At 42.9% G+C, this 13,078-nt stretch overlaps 1 protein-coding gene across 1 annotated transcript in view; it reads left to right on the top strand.

Annotated features, from left to right (window-relative positions):
* Positions 1 to 13,078, top strand: part of LOC109891858 (myotubularin-related protein 4-like) — a 143,105-nt gene that overhangs the window by 21,495 nt on the left and 108,532 nt on the right. The window contains exon 2 of the mRNA XM_031827014.1: positions 874 to 976. Coding sequence (XP_031682874.1) covers positions 974 to 976 — 3 coding nt within the window. The 5' untranslated portion in view covers positions 874 to 973. The remainder of the gene's footprint in view (positions 1 to 873; positions 977 to 13,078) is intronic.

Below are 13,078 nucleotides of genomic sequence, written 5' to 3' on the forward strand. Positions count from 1 at the left end.
AGAAGCTTGTGGAAGGCTACCCAAAATTTTTGACCTAAGTTAAACCATTTAAAGGCAATGCTACCAAATACTAATTGAGTGCATGTAAACTTCTGACCCACTGGGAATGTGAGGAAAGAAATAAAAGCTGAAATAAATCATTCTCTCTACTATTATTCTGACATTTCACATTCTTAAAATAAAGTGTTGATCCTAACCGACCTAAAACATGGAATTGTTACTAGGATTAAATGTCAGGAATTGTGAAAAACTGAGTTTAAATGTATTTGGCTGAGGTTTATGTATAAACTTCCGACTTCACGGTCTGTGGACATGACTGTCTGTGAGTGGTTGCATTTCTCCACCCTTATCCCTTGACTGTTTACAGGAACAATGGTGATGTGTTTGCTCTGTCCCTGTACTATAGATTGCCCTTTAACCTTTGTAGCCTTCTGCCTGGTGTGTTTAACTTGTCTAAAGTATGGTATCTTTAAAGCTATTTTTTATTTGTTTTTTTATTTGTTTTTTTTCTAGTTGAGTATATTATTTATATTGCTTTGTGTTTGTGTTTGTGTGTTGTGTGTGTGTAAAACTTAATAAACAGAGTTTAACATTTTAAAAAAAAAACTTCCGACTTCAACTGTTTGTAAATGTGAAATTTCAGTATCTTCTTTTTAATAGATAGGAAACATTTTTTTAAACTTGTTTTTGCTTTGTCATTTTTGGATATTGTGTGTAGATTGATGAGGGGGGAAAAAACAATTTAATTGATTTTAGAATAAGGCTGTAACATAACAAAATGTGGAAAATGTCAAGGTGCACTGTATATAGTGTAAATTATGTGCCAGAAAACATCCAGTGTCTTAGCTGTGTGTCTTTCTTCTGTGTTGGCAGGAGACTTTGCTGAGAAAGTGCAGCCCGGTAGCGGGGAGGACAGCGGAGGGAGCTGGAGAGGATAACCAATGCTATTGGTGCAGAACAACAGACTGACAGCATGGTAAGCCAATCAGACACAGACTTATTCTAAAATGGACTAAATAAATGTTTTTCCTCATCAATCTACACACAATACCCCATAATGACAAAATGAGAACAGGTTTTTAAAAACATTTTTGCAAATGTATTAAAAAGAAAAAACTTTGCTATGCGACTTGAAATTGAGGTGCATCCTGTTTCCATTGATCATCCTTGAGATGTTTCTACAACATGATTGGAGTCCTTCTGTGGTAAATTAAATTGATTGGACATGATTTTTAAAGGCACACACCTGTCTATATTAGGTCCCACAGTTGACAGTGCATGTCAGAGGAAAAACCATGCACAGATCTGGGGAAGGACACCAAAAAATGTCTGTAGCTTTGAAGGTCCCCAAGAACACAGTGGCGTCCATCATTCTTATTTATTTATTTTATTTTATTTCACCTTTATTTAACCAGGTAGGCTAGTTGAGAACAAGTTCTCATTTGCAACTGCGACCTGGCCAAGATAAAGCATAGCAGTGTGAGCAGACAACAAAGAGTTACACATGGAGTAAACAATTAACAAGTCAATAACACAGTAGAAACCAAAGGGGGAGTCTATATACAATGTGTGCAAAAGGCATGAGGAGGTAGGCAAATAATTAAAATTTTGCAGATTAACACTGGAGTGATGAATGATCAGATGGTCATGTACAGGTAGAGATATTGGTGTGCAAAAGAGCAGAAAAGTAAATAAATAAAAACAGTATGGGGATGAGGTAGGTGAAAAAGGGTGGGCTATTTACCAATAGACTATGTACAGCTGCAGCGATCGGTTAGCTGCTCAGATAGCTGATGTTTGAAGTTGGTGAGGGAGATAAAAGTCTCCAACTTCAGCGATTTTTGCAATTCGTTCCAGTCACAGGCAGCAGAGTACTGGAACGAAAGGCGGCCAAATGAGGTGTTGGCTTTAGGGATGATCAGTGAGATACACCTGCTGGAGCGCGTGCTACGGATGGGTGTTGCCATCGTGACCAGTGAGCTGAGATAAGGCGGAGCTTTACCTAGCATGGACTTGTAGATGACCTGGAGCCAGTGGGTCTGGCGACGAATATGTAGCGAGGGCCAGCCGACTAGAGCATACAAGTCGCAGTGGTGGGTGGTATAAGGTGCTTTAGTGACGAAATGGATGGCACTGTGATAGACTGCATCCAGTTTGCTGAGTAGAGTGTTGGAAGCCATTTTGTAGATGACATCGCCGAAGTCGAGGATCGGTAGGATAGTCAGTTTTACTAGGGTAAGCTTGGCGGCGTGAGTGAAGGAGGCTTTGTTGCGGAATAGAAAGCCGACTCTTGATTTGATTTTCGATTGGAGATGTTTGATATGAGTCTGGAAGGAGAGTTTGCAGTCTAGCCAGACACCTAGGTACTTATAGACGTCCACATATTCTAGGTCGGAACCATCCAGGGTGGTGATGCTAGTCGGGCATGCGGGTGCAGGCAGCGACCGGTTGAAAAGCATGCATTTGGTTTTACTAGCGTTTAAGAGCAGTTGGAGGCCACGGAAGGAGTGTTGTATGGCATTGAAGCTTGTTTGGAGGTTAGATAGCACAGTGTCCAAAGACGGGCCGAAGGTATATAGAATGGTGTCGTCTACGTAGAGGTGGATCAGGGAATCGCCCGCAGCAAGAGCAACATCATCGATATACACAGAGAAAAGAGTCGGCCCGAGAATTGAACCCTGTGGCACCCCCATAGAGACTGCCAGAGGACCAGACAGCATGCCCTCCGATTTGACGCACTGAACTCTGTCTGCAAAGTAATTGGTGAACCAGGCAAGGCAGTCATCCGAAAAACCGAGGCTCCTGAGTCTGCCGATAAGAATATGGTGATTGACAGAGTCGAAAGCCTTGGCAAGGTCGATGAAGACGGCTGCACAGTACTGTCTTTTATCGATGGCGGTTATGATATCGTTGAGTACCTTGAGTGTGGCTGAGGTGCACCCATGACCGGCTCGGAAACCAGATTGCACAGCGGAGAAGGTGCGGTGGGATTCGAGATGGTCAGTGACCTGTTTGTTGACTTGGCTTTCGAAGACCTTAGATAGGCAGGGCAGGATGGATATAGGTCTGTAACAGTTTGGGTCCAGGGTGTCTCCCCCTTTGAAGAGGGGGATGACTGCGGCAGCTTTCCAATCCTTGGGGATCTCAGACGATATGAAAGAGAGGTTGAACAGGCTGGTAATAGGGGTTGCGACAATGGTGGCAGATAGTTTCAGAAATAGAGGGTCCAGATTGTCAAGCCCAGCTGATTTGTACGGGTCCAGGTTTTGCAGCTCTTTCAGAACGTCTGCTATCTGGATTTGGTTAAAGGAGAACCTGGAGAGGCTTGGGCGAGGAGCTGCGGGGGGGGCGGAGCTGTTGGCCGAGGTTGAAGTAGCCAGGCGGAAGGCATGGCCAGCCGTTGAGAAATGCTTATTGAAGTTTTCGATAATCATGGATTTATCAGTGGTGACCGTGTTACCTAGCCTCAGTGCAGTGGGCAGCTGGGAGGAGGTGCTCTTGTTCTCCATGGACTTCACGGTGTCCCAGAACTTTTTGGAGTTGGAGCTACAGGATGCAAACTTCTGCCTGAAGAAGCTGGCCTTAGCTTTCCTGACTGACTGCGTGTATTGGTTCCGGACTTCCCTGAACAGTTGCATATCACGGGGACTATTCGATGCTATTGCAGTCCGCCACAGGATGTTTTTGTGCTGGTCGAGGGCAGTCAGGTCTGGGGTGAACCAAGGGCTGTATCTGTTCTTAGTTCTGCATTTTTTGAACGGAGCATGCTTATCTAAAATGGTGAGGAAGTTACTTTTAAAGAATGACCAGGCATCCTCAACTGATGGGATGAGGTCAATGTCCTTCCAGGATACCCGGGCCAGGTCGATTAGAAAGGCCTGCTCACAGAAGTGTTTTAGGGAGCGTTTGACAGTAATGAGGGGTGGTCGTTTGACTGCGGCTCCGTAGCGGATACAGGCAATGAGGCAGAAGTTAAATGGAAGAAGTTTGGAACAACCAAGACTCTTCCTAGAGCTGGCCAAACTGAGCAATCAGGGGAGAAGGGTCTTGGTCAGGGAGGTGACCAAGAATCCGATGGTTTCACTGACAGAGCTCCAGAATTCCTCTGTGGAGATGAGAGAACCTTCAAGCAGCACTCAACCAATCAGGCCTATATGGTAAACTGGCCAAATACTATACTGTAGTAGGCTTTATCACTATATAGTCTAGGCCTCATGGGTCATAAGAACTTAGCAGATGCATCGCTGTAACTTTCTAACGTGCCTGTTTTGAGTTCTCTCTGCGCATGACACATGTCAAAGTTATATGGAAATCATATACGCATGCAGAGGGAAGCCGGGCCTGGCAGAGGCCCTGTCAGATTGAACACTGGCCCACCCTATCAGGATGGCTTAAAAAAAAAAAATTCAAGTGAAATAAATGAATTTGATTTGTTGTTTGCATTGTCTCTTGACTTTTTAGAAATTTTGAAAAATGCACTAAGAGGTTCCAGGGCAAGGTCAGGAATTCTCATCACTTATTGAAGTTTTGGACAGCTGCAGCCCCGATATTTTCCCTAACATCAAAAAACTCCTAGGCCATCACCTTTCCTATGCCTTCATGTACTGTTGAGAGACTCTTCTGTATCAAAACATTGATACAGGCTGTGTCAAAAGATCTTGCATGCTGACTGCACGTCTCAACAATTTAGCCCTGTTGTCCTTTTAAAAGGAACTCAGTGACTCGTTGGACTGTGATGAAATAGTCTCCTATATGCAACACCAAGCCTTGGCATCTATGCCTTGTGCTGTAAAACTTGAAGAACACAAGAAAGCCTGAATACTGTTTATTTATGTTTTAGCCTCATATTTTCATGCCGGCCTTGGTAGGAGCCTATGTGTTTTAGTTCCAAGTGGGCTACCCACCGTGATATTTGGCTATGTATAATGATTTCATGTTTTCATGCCTGCCTTGGTAGGCCAGGTATGTGTTTGCTGATTCAAGTGAGCTAGTGTATTCATACCCGCCGTGGTATTATGTATAATGAGTTCATGTTTTCATACCTGAATGCCTACAGTAGCATTTGCTTATTCGAAGTGAGTTATTCATTTCATACCCTCCATACAGTTCACGATATAGGCCTAAAGTGTTTGTATTGTTTGTCGCTGTTTTTACATGGCAAAAAGTGTGCACTTTCACGGCTTTCTATTCTTCCTTGCTTCTTTGTACAATAAACTTTTTGCGCATATTCCAATCCATTGCAGAGCTGGTGTCCGGCCGATGCCCTGACCGATGGTCCTGAATCCACCTGTTGTGCAGGTGGCGTAGCGGTCTAAGAAACTGCATCTCAGTGCTAGAGGCGTGACTACAGACCCTGGTTCGATCCCGGGCTGTATCACAACCGGCCGTGATCGGGAGTCCCATAGGGCGGCGCACAATTGGCCCAGCGTCGTCTGGGTTAAGGGAGGGTTTGGCCAGGGTAGGCCATCATTGTAAAATAAGAACTTCTTCTTAACTGACTTGCCTGGAAAAATGTTGTCCCATCCACTTTTACTCAGGCCCAGCCACATGGCAATTTCTGCCTATGCCGCTGTACACGTCAAAGGTTATATGCAAATCATCTTCTTTGTGTGCAAGGCCCAGTCACTGTCTGAATACCTCATGGAAGATTGTGTCAGTCTTAAAACCAGAGCCTGTTCCTCCACGCTGTTTATTCCCTCAATTCATGCACTAAACAAAGGCACACACCTGTTTATATAAGGTCCCAGAATTGACAGTGCGTGTCAGAGCAAAAACCAAGCAATGAGGTCGAAGGAATTGTCCGTAGAGCTCCGGGACAGGATCGTGTCGAGGCACAGATCTGGGGTGGGGTACCAAAAAATGTCTGCAGCATTGAAGGTCCCCAAGAACACAGTGGCCTCTATCATTCTTAAATGGAAGACATTTAGAACCACCAAGACTCTTCCTAAAGCTGGCCACCCAGCCAAACTGAGTAATAGAGGGAAGAGGGGCCTTGGTCAAGGAGGTGACCAAGAACCCGATGGTCACTCTGACAGAGCTCCTCTGTGGAGATGGGAAAACCTTCCAGAATGACAACCATCTTTGCAGCATTCCAACAATCAGGCCTTTATGGTAGAGTGCCCAGACTGAAGTTACATACATGGTTTGCAGATGTTATTGCGAGTGTAGCGAAATGCTTGTACTTCTAGTTACGACAGTGCAGCAATATCTAACAATTCCACAACAAATACCTATAAATAATACACACATCAAAGTAAAGTAATGGAATAAAAATATCTAACTATAAATATATGGATGAGCAATGACAGATAAGCTAAGATGAAATGGATAGTATAGAATAAATATGAAATGAGTAATGCAAGATATGGAAACATTATTAAAGTGACTAGTGTTCCATTTATTAAAGTGGCCAATGATTTCAAGTCTGTATGTAGACAGCAGCCTCTCTGTGCTAGTGATGGCTGTTTAACAGTCTGATGACCTTGAGATAAAGCTTTTTTTCAGTCACTCGGTCCCAGCTTTGATGCACCTGTACTGACCTCGCCTTCTGGATGGTAGCGGGCTGAACAGGCAGTGGCTCGGGTGGTCGTTTTCCTTGATGATCTTTTTGGCCTTCCTGTGACATCGGGTGCTGTAGGTGTCCTGGAGGGCAGGTAGTTTGCCCCTAGTGATGCGTTGTGCAGACTGCACCACCCTCTGGAGAGCCTTGCAGTTGTGAACTGTGCAGTTGCCGTACCAGGCGGTGATACAGCCTGACAGGATGTTCTCAATTGTGCAACTGTAAAAGTTTGTGGGGGTATTAGTTGACAAGCCACATTTTGTCAGCCTCCGGAGGTTGAAGAGGCGCTGTTTGCGCCTTCTTCGCCACACTGTCTGTGTGGTTGGACCATTTCAGATCGTCAGTGATGTGTACGCCGATGAACTTAAAACTTTCCACCTTCTCCACTGCTGTCCCGTTGATGTGGATAGGGAGCTGCTCCCTCTGCTGTTTCCTAAAGTCCAGGATCATCTCCTTTGTTTTGTTGACGTTGAGTAAGAGGTTATTTTCCTGACACCACACTCCGAGAACACTCACCTCCTCCCTGTAGGCTGTCTCGTCGTTGTTGGCAGTCAAGCCTACTACTGTTGTGTCGTCTGCAAACTTGATGATTGAGTTGGAGGTGTGCATGGCCAGATGTTGTTTCCTACCTTCACCATCTGAAAGTCCAGGACCCAATTGCACAGAGCGTGGGTTCAGACCCAGGGCCTCAAGCTTATTGATGAGCTTGGAGGGTACTATGGTGTTGAATGCTGAGCTATAGTTAATGAACAGCATTCTTACATAGGTATTCCACTTGTCCAGATGGGATAGGGCAGTGTGATGGCGATTGCATCGTTTGTGGACCTATTGGGGCGGTAAGCAAATTAAAGTGGGTCTATGGTGGCAGGTAAAGTGGAGGTGATATTATCCTTGACTAGTCTCTCAGAGCACTTCATGATGACAGAAGTGAGTGCTACGGGCCAATAGTCATTTATTTAAGTTATCTTTGAATTATTGGGTACAGGAACAATGGTGCCATCTTGAAGCATGTGGGTATAGCAGACTTTGATAGGGAGAGTTTGAATATGTCTGTAAACACACCAGTCAGCTGGTCTGCGGCATGCTCTGGACCGGCAGCCCTGTGAGGGTTAAAACATTTAAATGTCTTTCTCACGTCGGCCACGGAGAAGGAGAGCCCACATTCCTTGGTAGCGGCCGCTTCGGTGGCACTGTATTATCCTCAAAACAGGCAAAGAAGGTGTTTAGTTTGTCCGGAAGCAAGACGTCGGTGTCTGTGACGTGGTTGGTTTTCCTTTTGTAGTCCGTGATTCTGTTGACCCTGCCACATACGTCTCATGTCTGAGCCGTTAAATTGAGCCGCTTTCAGTTTTGCTGTATTCCTGTATGTTGTTACAATTACACCATGAGTCGTTAACCATGAAACATACACCCCCACCCTTCTTCTTCCCGGAGAGATGTTTATTCCTGTTGGCGCGACTCGCTGAGAATCCAGGTGGCTGTACCGACTCCGACAGCATATCCCGAGAGAGCCATGTTTCTGTGAAACAGAGTATGTTACAATCCCTGATGTCTCTCTGGAAAGCATCCCTTGCCCTGGGGGGGGGGGGCTCACAGGGAGTATGGCTACGCCAGGTAGGAGACCTGCGCAAACTTCGTCATTAAATATGTATCAAGAATACCACGCTGCATTTTGGTCCGACTCTCCTTCACCGCAAGAAAACTGTAACACTGAGTGACAAATAACGATCCAGCCTCTGTTATTGGGTGGATGGTAAGGGCATTTTCTACAGCAATAACTAAATATTATCTCCAGCATGTTCAGGAGTCGGGTCAGTCGGTCACTTAGTCAGGACGAGTGAAAAGGGTTTATCAAATACAGGTGTGTCAAGCTTGTAGCGTCATGCCCAAGAAGACTCGAGGCTGTAATCGCTGCCAAAGGTGCTTCAACAAAGTATTGAGTGTCTTGACCCAATCCTGTCTCGGAGCTCTACGGACTCTAATTCCTTTGACCTCGTGGCTTTGTTTTTGCTCTGACATACACTGTCATCTGTGGGTAAAGATAAACAACACCATATAAGATCTGGAAATGACATGTTCTTTTCGTGTTTAGGCATACAGCTGGCTCCACACAATCAATGGCATGGGGTGTGTATTCATCTTGTGAAAAGCATGATAGTAGAGGTGCTGACTAAGGGTTAATAAACTGCCATTTAAGCACCACAAATCTGGCAATTATTTGGTTGCCGTCTTTTCCATTCATTTTTGTCTGTTTCCATACAGTTGGATCTACAAAACGGATGGTATGTTGACTGAAGACAAACTAGATTTTTAAGTGTAATGTGCCTTTTTAAAAAGCCTCTAAATTATAAATGTTAACTGTGTTTCTCCTAGATTTTTTTTGAAGTGGTGGGACAATAAAGGAGATGGGAGAACCTTCCAGAACAAGGGGAAGGGGGACTGGTGGTGGTTGTTGTTTTTCCCGTTTTTTTAAGGGTTGAATTTTTTCAGGCATGAATATGTAAAGTGGTACATATTCATGCCTTTTGGCAAGGTCGGTAGACTTTAGAAAAGCAAGCAATTACTAAATGTACTGAAAAAGACTTGCATTCCTTTCAATCTTTTACCCATATTTTAGTAGAGATGCAGAGAAGCATCAGGATGCTACAGACAGCTCAGGAGGGATGCTTAGTTATGCAGAAAAATAAACATACAGTGGGGCAAAAAAGTATTTAGTCAGCCACCAATTGTGCAAGTTCTCCCACTTAAAAAGATGAGAGAGGCCTGTAATTTTCATCAGTGGCCTAGCCAGTCTCCAGATCTCAACCACATAGAAAATCTTTTGAGGGAGTTGAAAGTCCGTGTTGCCCAGCAACAGCCCCAAAACATCACTGCTCTAGAGGAGATCTGCATGGAGGAATGGGCCAAAATACCAGCAACAGTGTGTGAAAACCTTGTGAAGACTTACAGAAAATGTCTGACCTCTGTCATTGCCAACAAAGGGTATATAGCAAAGTATTGAGATAAACTTTTGTTATTGACCAAATACTTATTTTCCACCATAATTTGAAAATAAATGCATTCAAAATCCTACAATGTGATTTTCTGGATTTTTTTTCTCATTTTGTCTGTCATAGTTGAAGTGTACCTATAATGAAAATTACAGGCCTCTCTCATCTTTTTAAGTGGGAGAACTTGCACAATTGGTGGCTGACTAAATACTTTTTTGCCCCACTGCATTTTTTACATAGACTTAAGCATAATGATTATGGCTCTAGATTGCAGGAAAATTTACTTTCAAATGTTTGAAAAAGGCAAAATTATCCAACTTATGGACCGAGGGCCTAGCCGCATTTCGGACCACCACCCAGCCATAGTTACATTCTTGTGCCCCCTCAGATTTTTGGGTGCGTGTATGATGCCCCATTCTCACTCATTTCAATATCCCTGGTGCTGCACGTGGCAACATAATTTCGTTCCTTCTACCCTAATGTTATTTATAGGTTATATAGATGAATTCATCAAAGACATGGTTTTAGTTGGTTTCATGAGAATCAGTGCTTCTGCTTCCTGTATTTCAACCAATGAGGGATCTGATCTGATTTATCTGGGAGGAGCAGAATGCAGTTCAACTAATGAGGGATCAAATCTTGTTTCTTTTGGAGGAGCTGATTCTAACTAAGTTCTGCTCAGAATGCTGAGTCTTCCAAAAGCAGAGTTCTCAGCATGGTTGTGGGTTATAGTGCAGTTAGACTGCACTATTCATGATGCTGCTTTGTGCGATCATCATGAGCTTTAGGGCACTAATTATTAAAGCATGAAAAACTAAAGACAAATCACAAGACTAGTGCCAGGCTACCTTTTTTTGTTTTTATTTCATTGATTGAATTTATTTTCCCTGATATTATTGTGAACAACATGCAGCCAATAAGTAAGAATAGAAATGTGGACATTTGTTTTTCATCTAATATTTAATTAAATGCCAAAGATCCAATCAGTGTTGTTGGAACAGGATTGTGTGACCTTAGGGATCCAGTGTTCTTTTCCATAACACACCTACGTAAGCATGTCACTGCACCTTTTATACATGCTGTAAACTGTGTACTGGACGAATAAAATTTGATTACCCACGCACGCACACACACACACACACACACACACACACACACACACACACACAGCTTAGATTTACTGCCTGTTTTTGATGATGATGATTTGATTTAATCCCTTGCATCTTATTAGAGTGCTCTGCCTGGTGCCTGTATTACATTTGCTGAGTACAGAGAAGACAAATAACGGCACAGCCTCTGTTATTGGGTGGATGGCAGGGCATTACATCTTCTACAGCAATAACTAAATATTATCTCCAGCAAAATAAAGGTAAAATAAAATAAATAAATAAATAAAATGTTCTGACTCTACAGTCAGTCAGTCACTTAGTCAAGACAAGTAAAATGGGTTTATGAAAGCATCAGGCAGGGACCATCCTTCCCCATTTGTGTGACTATAATCAAAAGTTGTTGTAAAATAAATAATGTGCCAGTTCAGCTTGTGACCCAGTTGTTCTGGTTGGGTGGGTCTGGAGAATGCCACCCTGCCCCTCTCTGCACAGTCCTGGGCCCTCTGTGTGACAGACAAGAGCCAAGCTCTAATTGTCTATGACCGGTGGGTGGACATTCTGCCCACTGGGCTGCTCTGAATGAATGGGAAGTTTGGCTGACCCATTCTTTCTGTCAGATGTTTCCTGGACAAGGAAAATCTCTGTGGGAAAATCTCATGTTCTCCTGGTTTTTGGATCCCCCAAATAGACCATAGACCAGGACTAATATACAGTGCCTTCAGAAAGTATTCATACCCCTTAACTTATTCAACATTTTGTTACAGCCTGAATTCAAAATGGATAAAATAGTTTTTTTCTTCACACAATAAAATCCTGTTTTTAGAAATGTTTGCAATTTATTTTACACCTTTGCTATGACCTTGCACATTGAGCTCAGGTGCATCCAATTTCCTTTGATCATCCTTGATGTCACTACAACTTGATTGAAGTCCACCTGTGGCCAACTCAGTTTGGACATGATTTAGAAAGAAACACACCTGTCTATATAGGGTCCCACAGTTAACAGTGTATGTCAGAGCATAAACGATACAATGAAGTCCAAGGAACTGTCCGTAAATTTCAGAGACAGAATTATGATGAGGCATATATCTGGGGATGGGTGTAAAATAATTTTTTTAAGTTTAAAAAGCACAGCGGTTTCCATCACTGGGAAATTGAAAAAAATATGGAACTACCCAGAGCTGGCCGTCCGACCAAACTGAGCAACCAGGCAAGGACCTTGGTCAGGGAGGTGACCAAGAACTCAATGACTACTCTGACAGAACTGCAGAGTTCCTTGCCTGCAATGGGAGAACCTTCCAGAAGGACAACAGTTTCTACAGCACTTCACCAGTATGGGCTTTATGGGAGAGTGGCCAGTGGGTGGGCCTGGCTCCCAAGTGGGTGAGCCTATACCCTATGCCCACCAATGGCTGCGCCCCTGCCCAGTCATGTGAAATCCATAGATTGGGGCCTAATATATTTATTTCAATTGACTGATTCAATTGAACTGTAACTCAGTAAAATCAATGAAATTGTTGAAAAAAATATAGCATTTATATTTCTGTTTAGTGTATGTGACCACATCTCTTCTCAGTCTTATGTTTCAAAATTTGAAATTGTGTTTGTTTTTTTACATTGTGTAAAAGTACAGTCTCAGAGCTTCAAATGGCATATCATACACTATAGTTTGAGGAAACATGAAGTAATGCTGCTTTAATAGTTGATACATTTATAATCCCATTTAGGAGAAAAAATATTTTTTTCTCTGAACATTATCTCACCAAGTTACCCCACTAGGCAAACCTTTTACAGTATTAAATGACCTGTTATTGTATATCTATAGTGCTGTACTTTCTTTATACCCGTTTAGCATCGTTCACACCCTCTAAAGCCTTAGACCCACCCATCTCTTAAATAATTCACACTGGAACACGTTAAAAAACAAAAGATTTCAACAAAATTCTTTATTAACTTCAACTGGTAAAGGTAGCCTAGTTAAATAAAGGTTAAATAAACCAAATTTAAAAAAAAATAATAGCCTACAATTGGGAAAAACTTAACACATAAAGGTAAAAAACAATATCTAGACCTAGCACTGTATCATAAGATCATTTGAGTAATTTTGGTTCAGGAATCTAGCCTGAGAGCATATTTCTGCCCTGCCCTTTGGAGCAGCATATAATGTGCATGGCCTTTTCATTGCAAAAGTCTTGATCTTCTTAAAAATATATGTATTCCGGGTGATGATTTGCACATCTCTGGGAGGAAGGACGTCAACATTGCACAGCAGCTGAAAACTGGTTCCATCTGAGTGAAAGCTCCTTGGCCACAACACCAGACTCCAGATAATTAAAGCTATAACGGAGGAAAGCAGACAAAATAGACAAGACATTGAAACCTTTCATACCAGCAATAACATTAGTTGACCCCCAAGTCAA

Source organism: Oncorhynchus kisutch, linkage group LG6 (genome assembly GCF_002021735.2).
Source record: "Oncorhynchus kisutch isolate 150728-3 linkage group LG6, Okis_V2, whole genome shotgun sequence".
Taxonomy (NCBI): domain Eukaryota; kingdom Metazoa; phylum Chordata; class Actinopteri; order Salmoniformes; family Salmonidae; genus Oncorhynchus; species Oncorhynchus kisutch.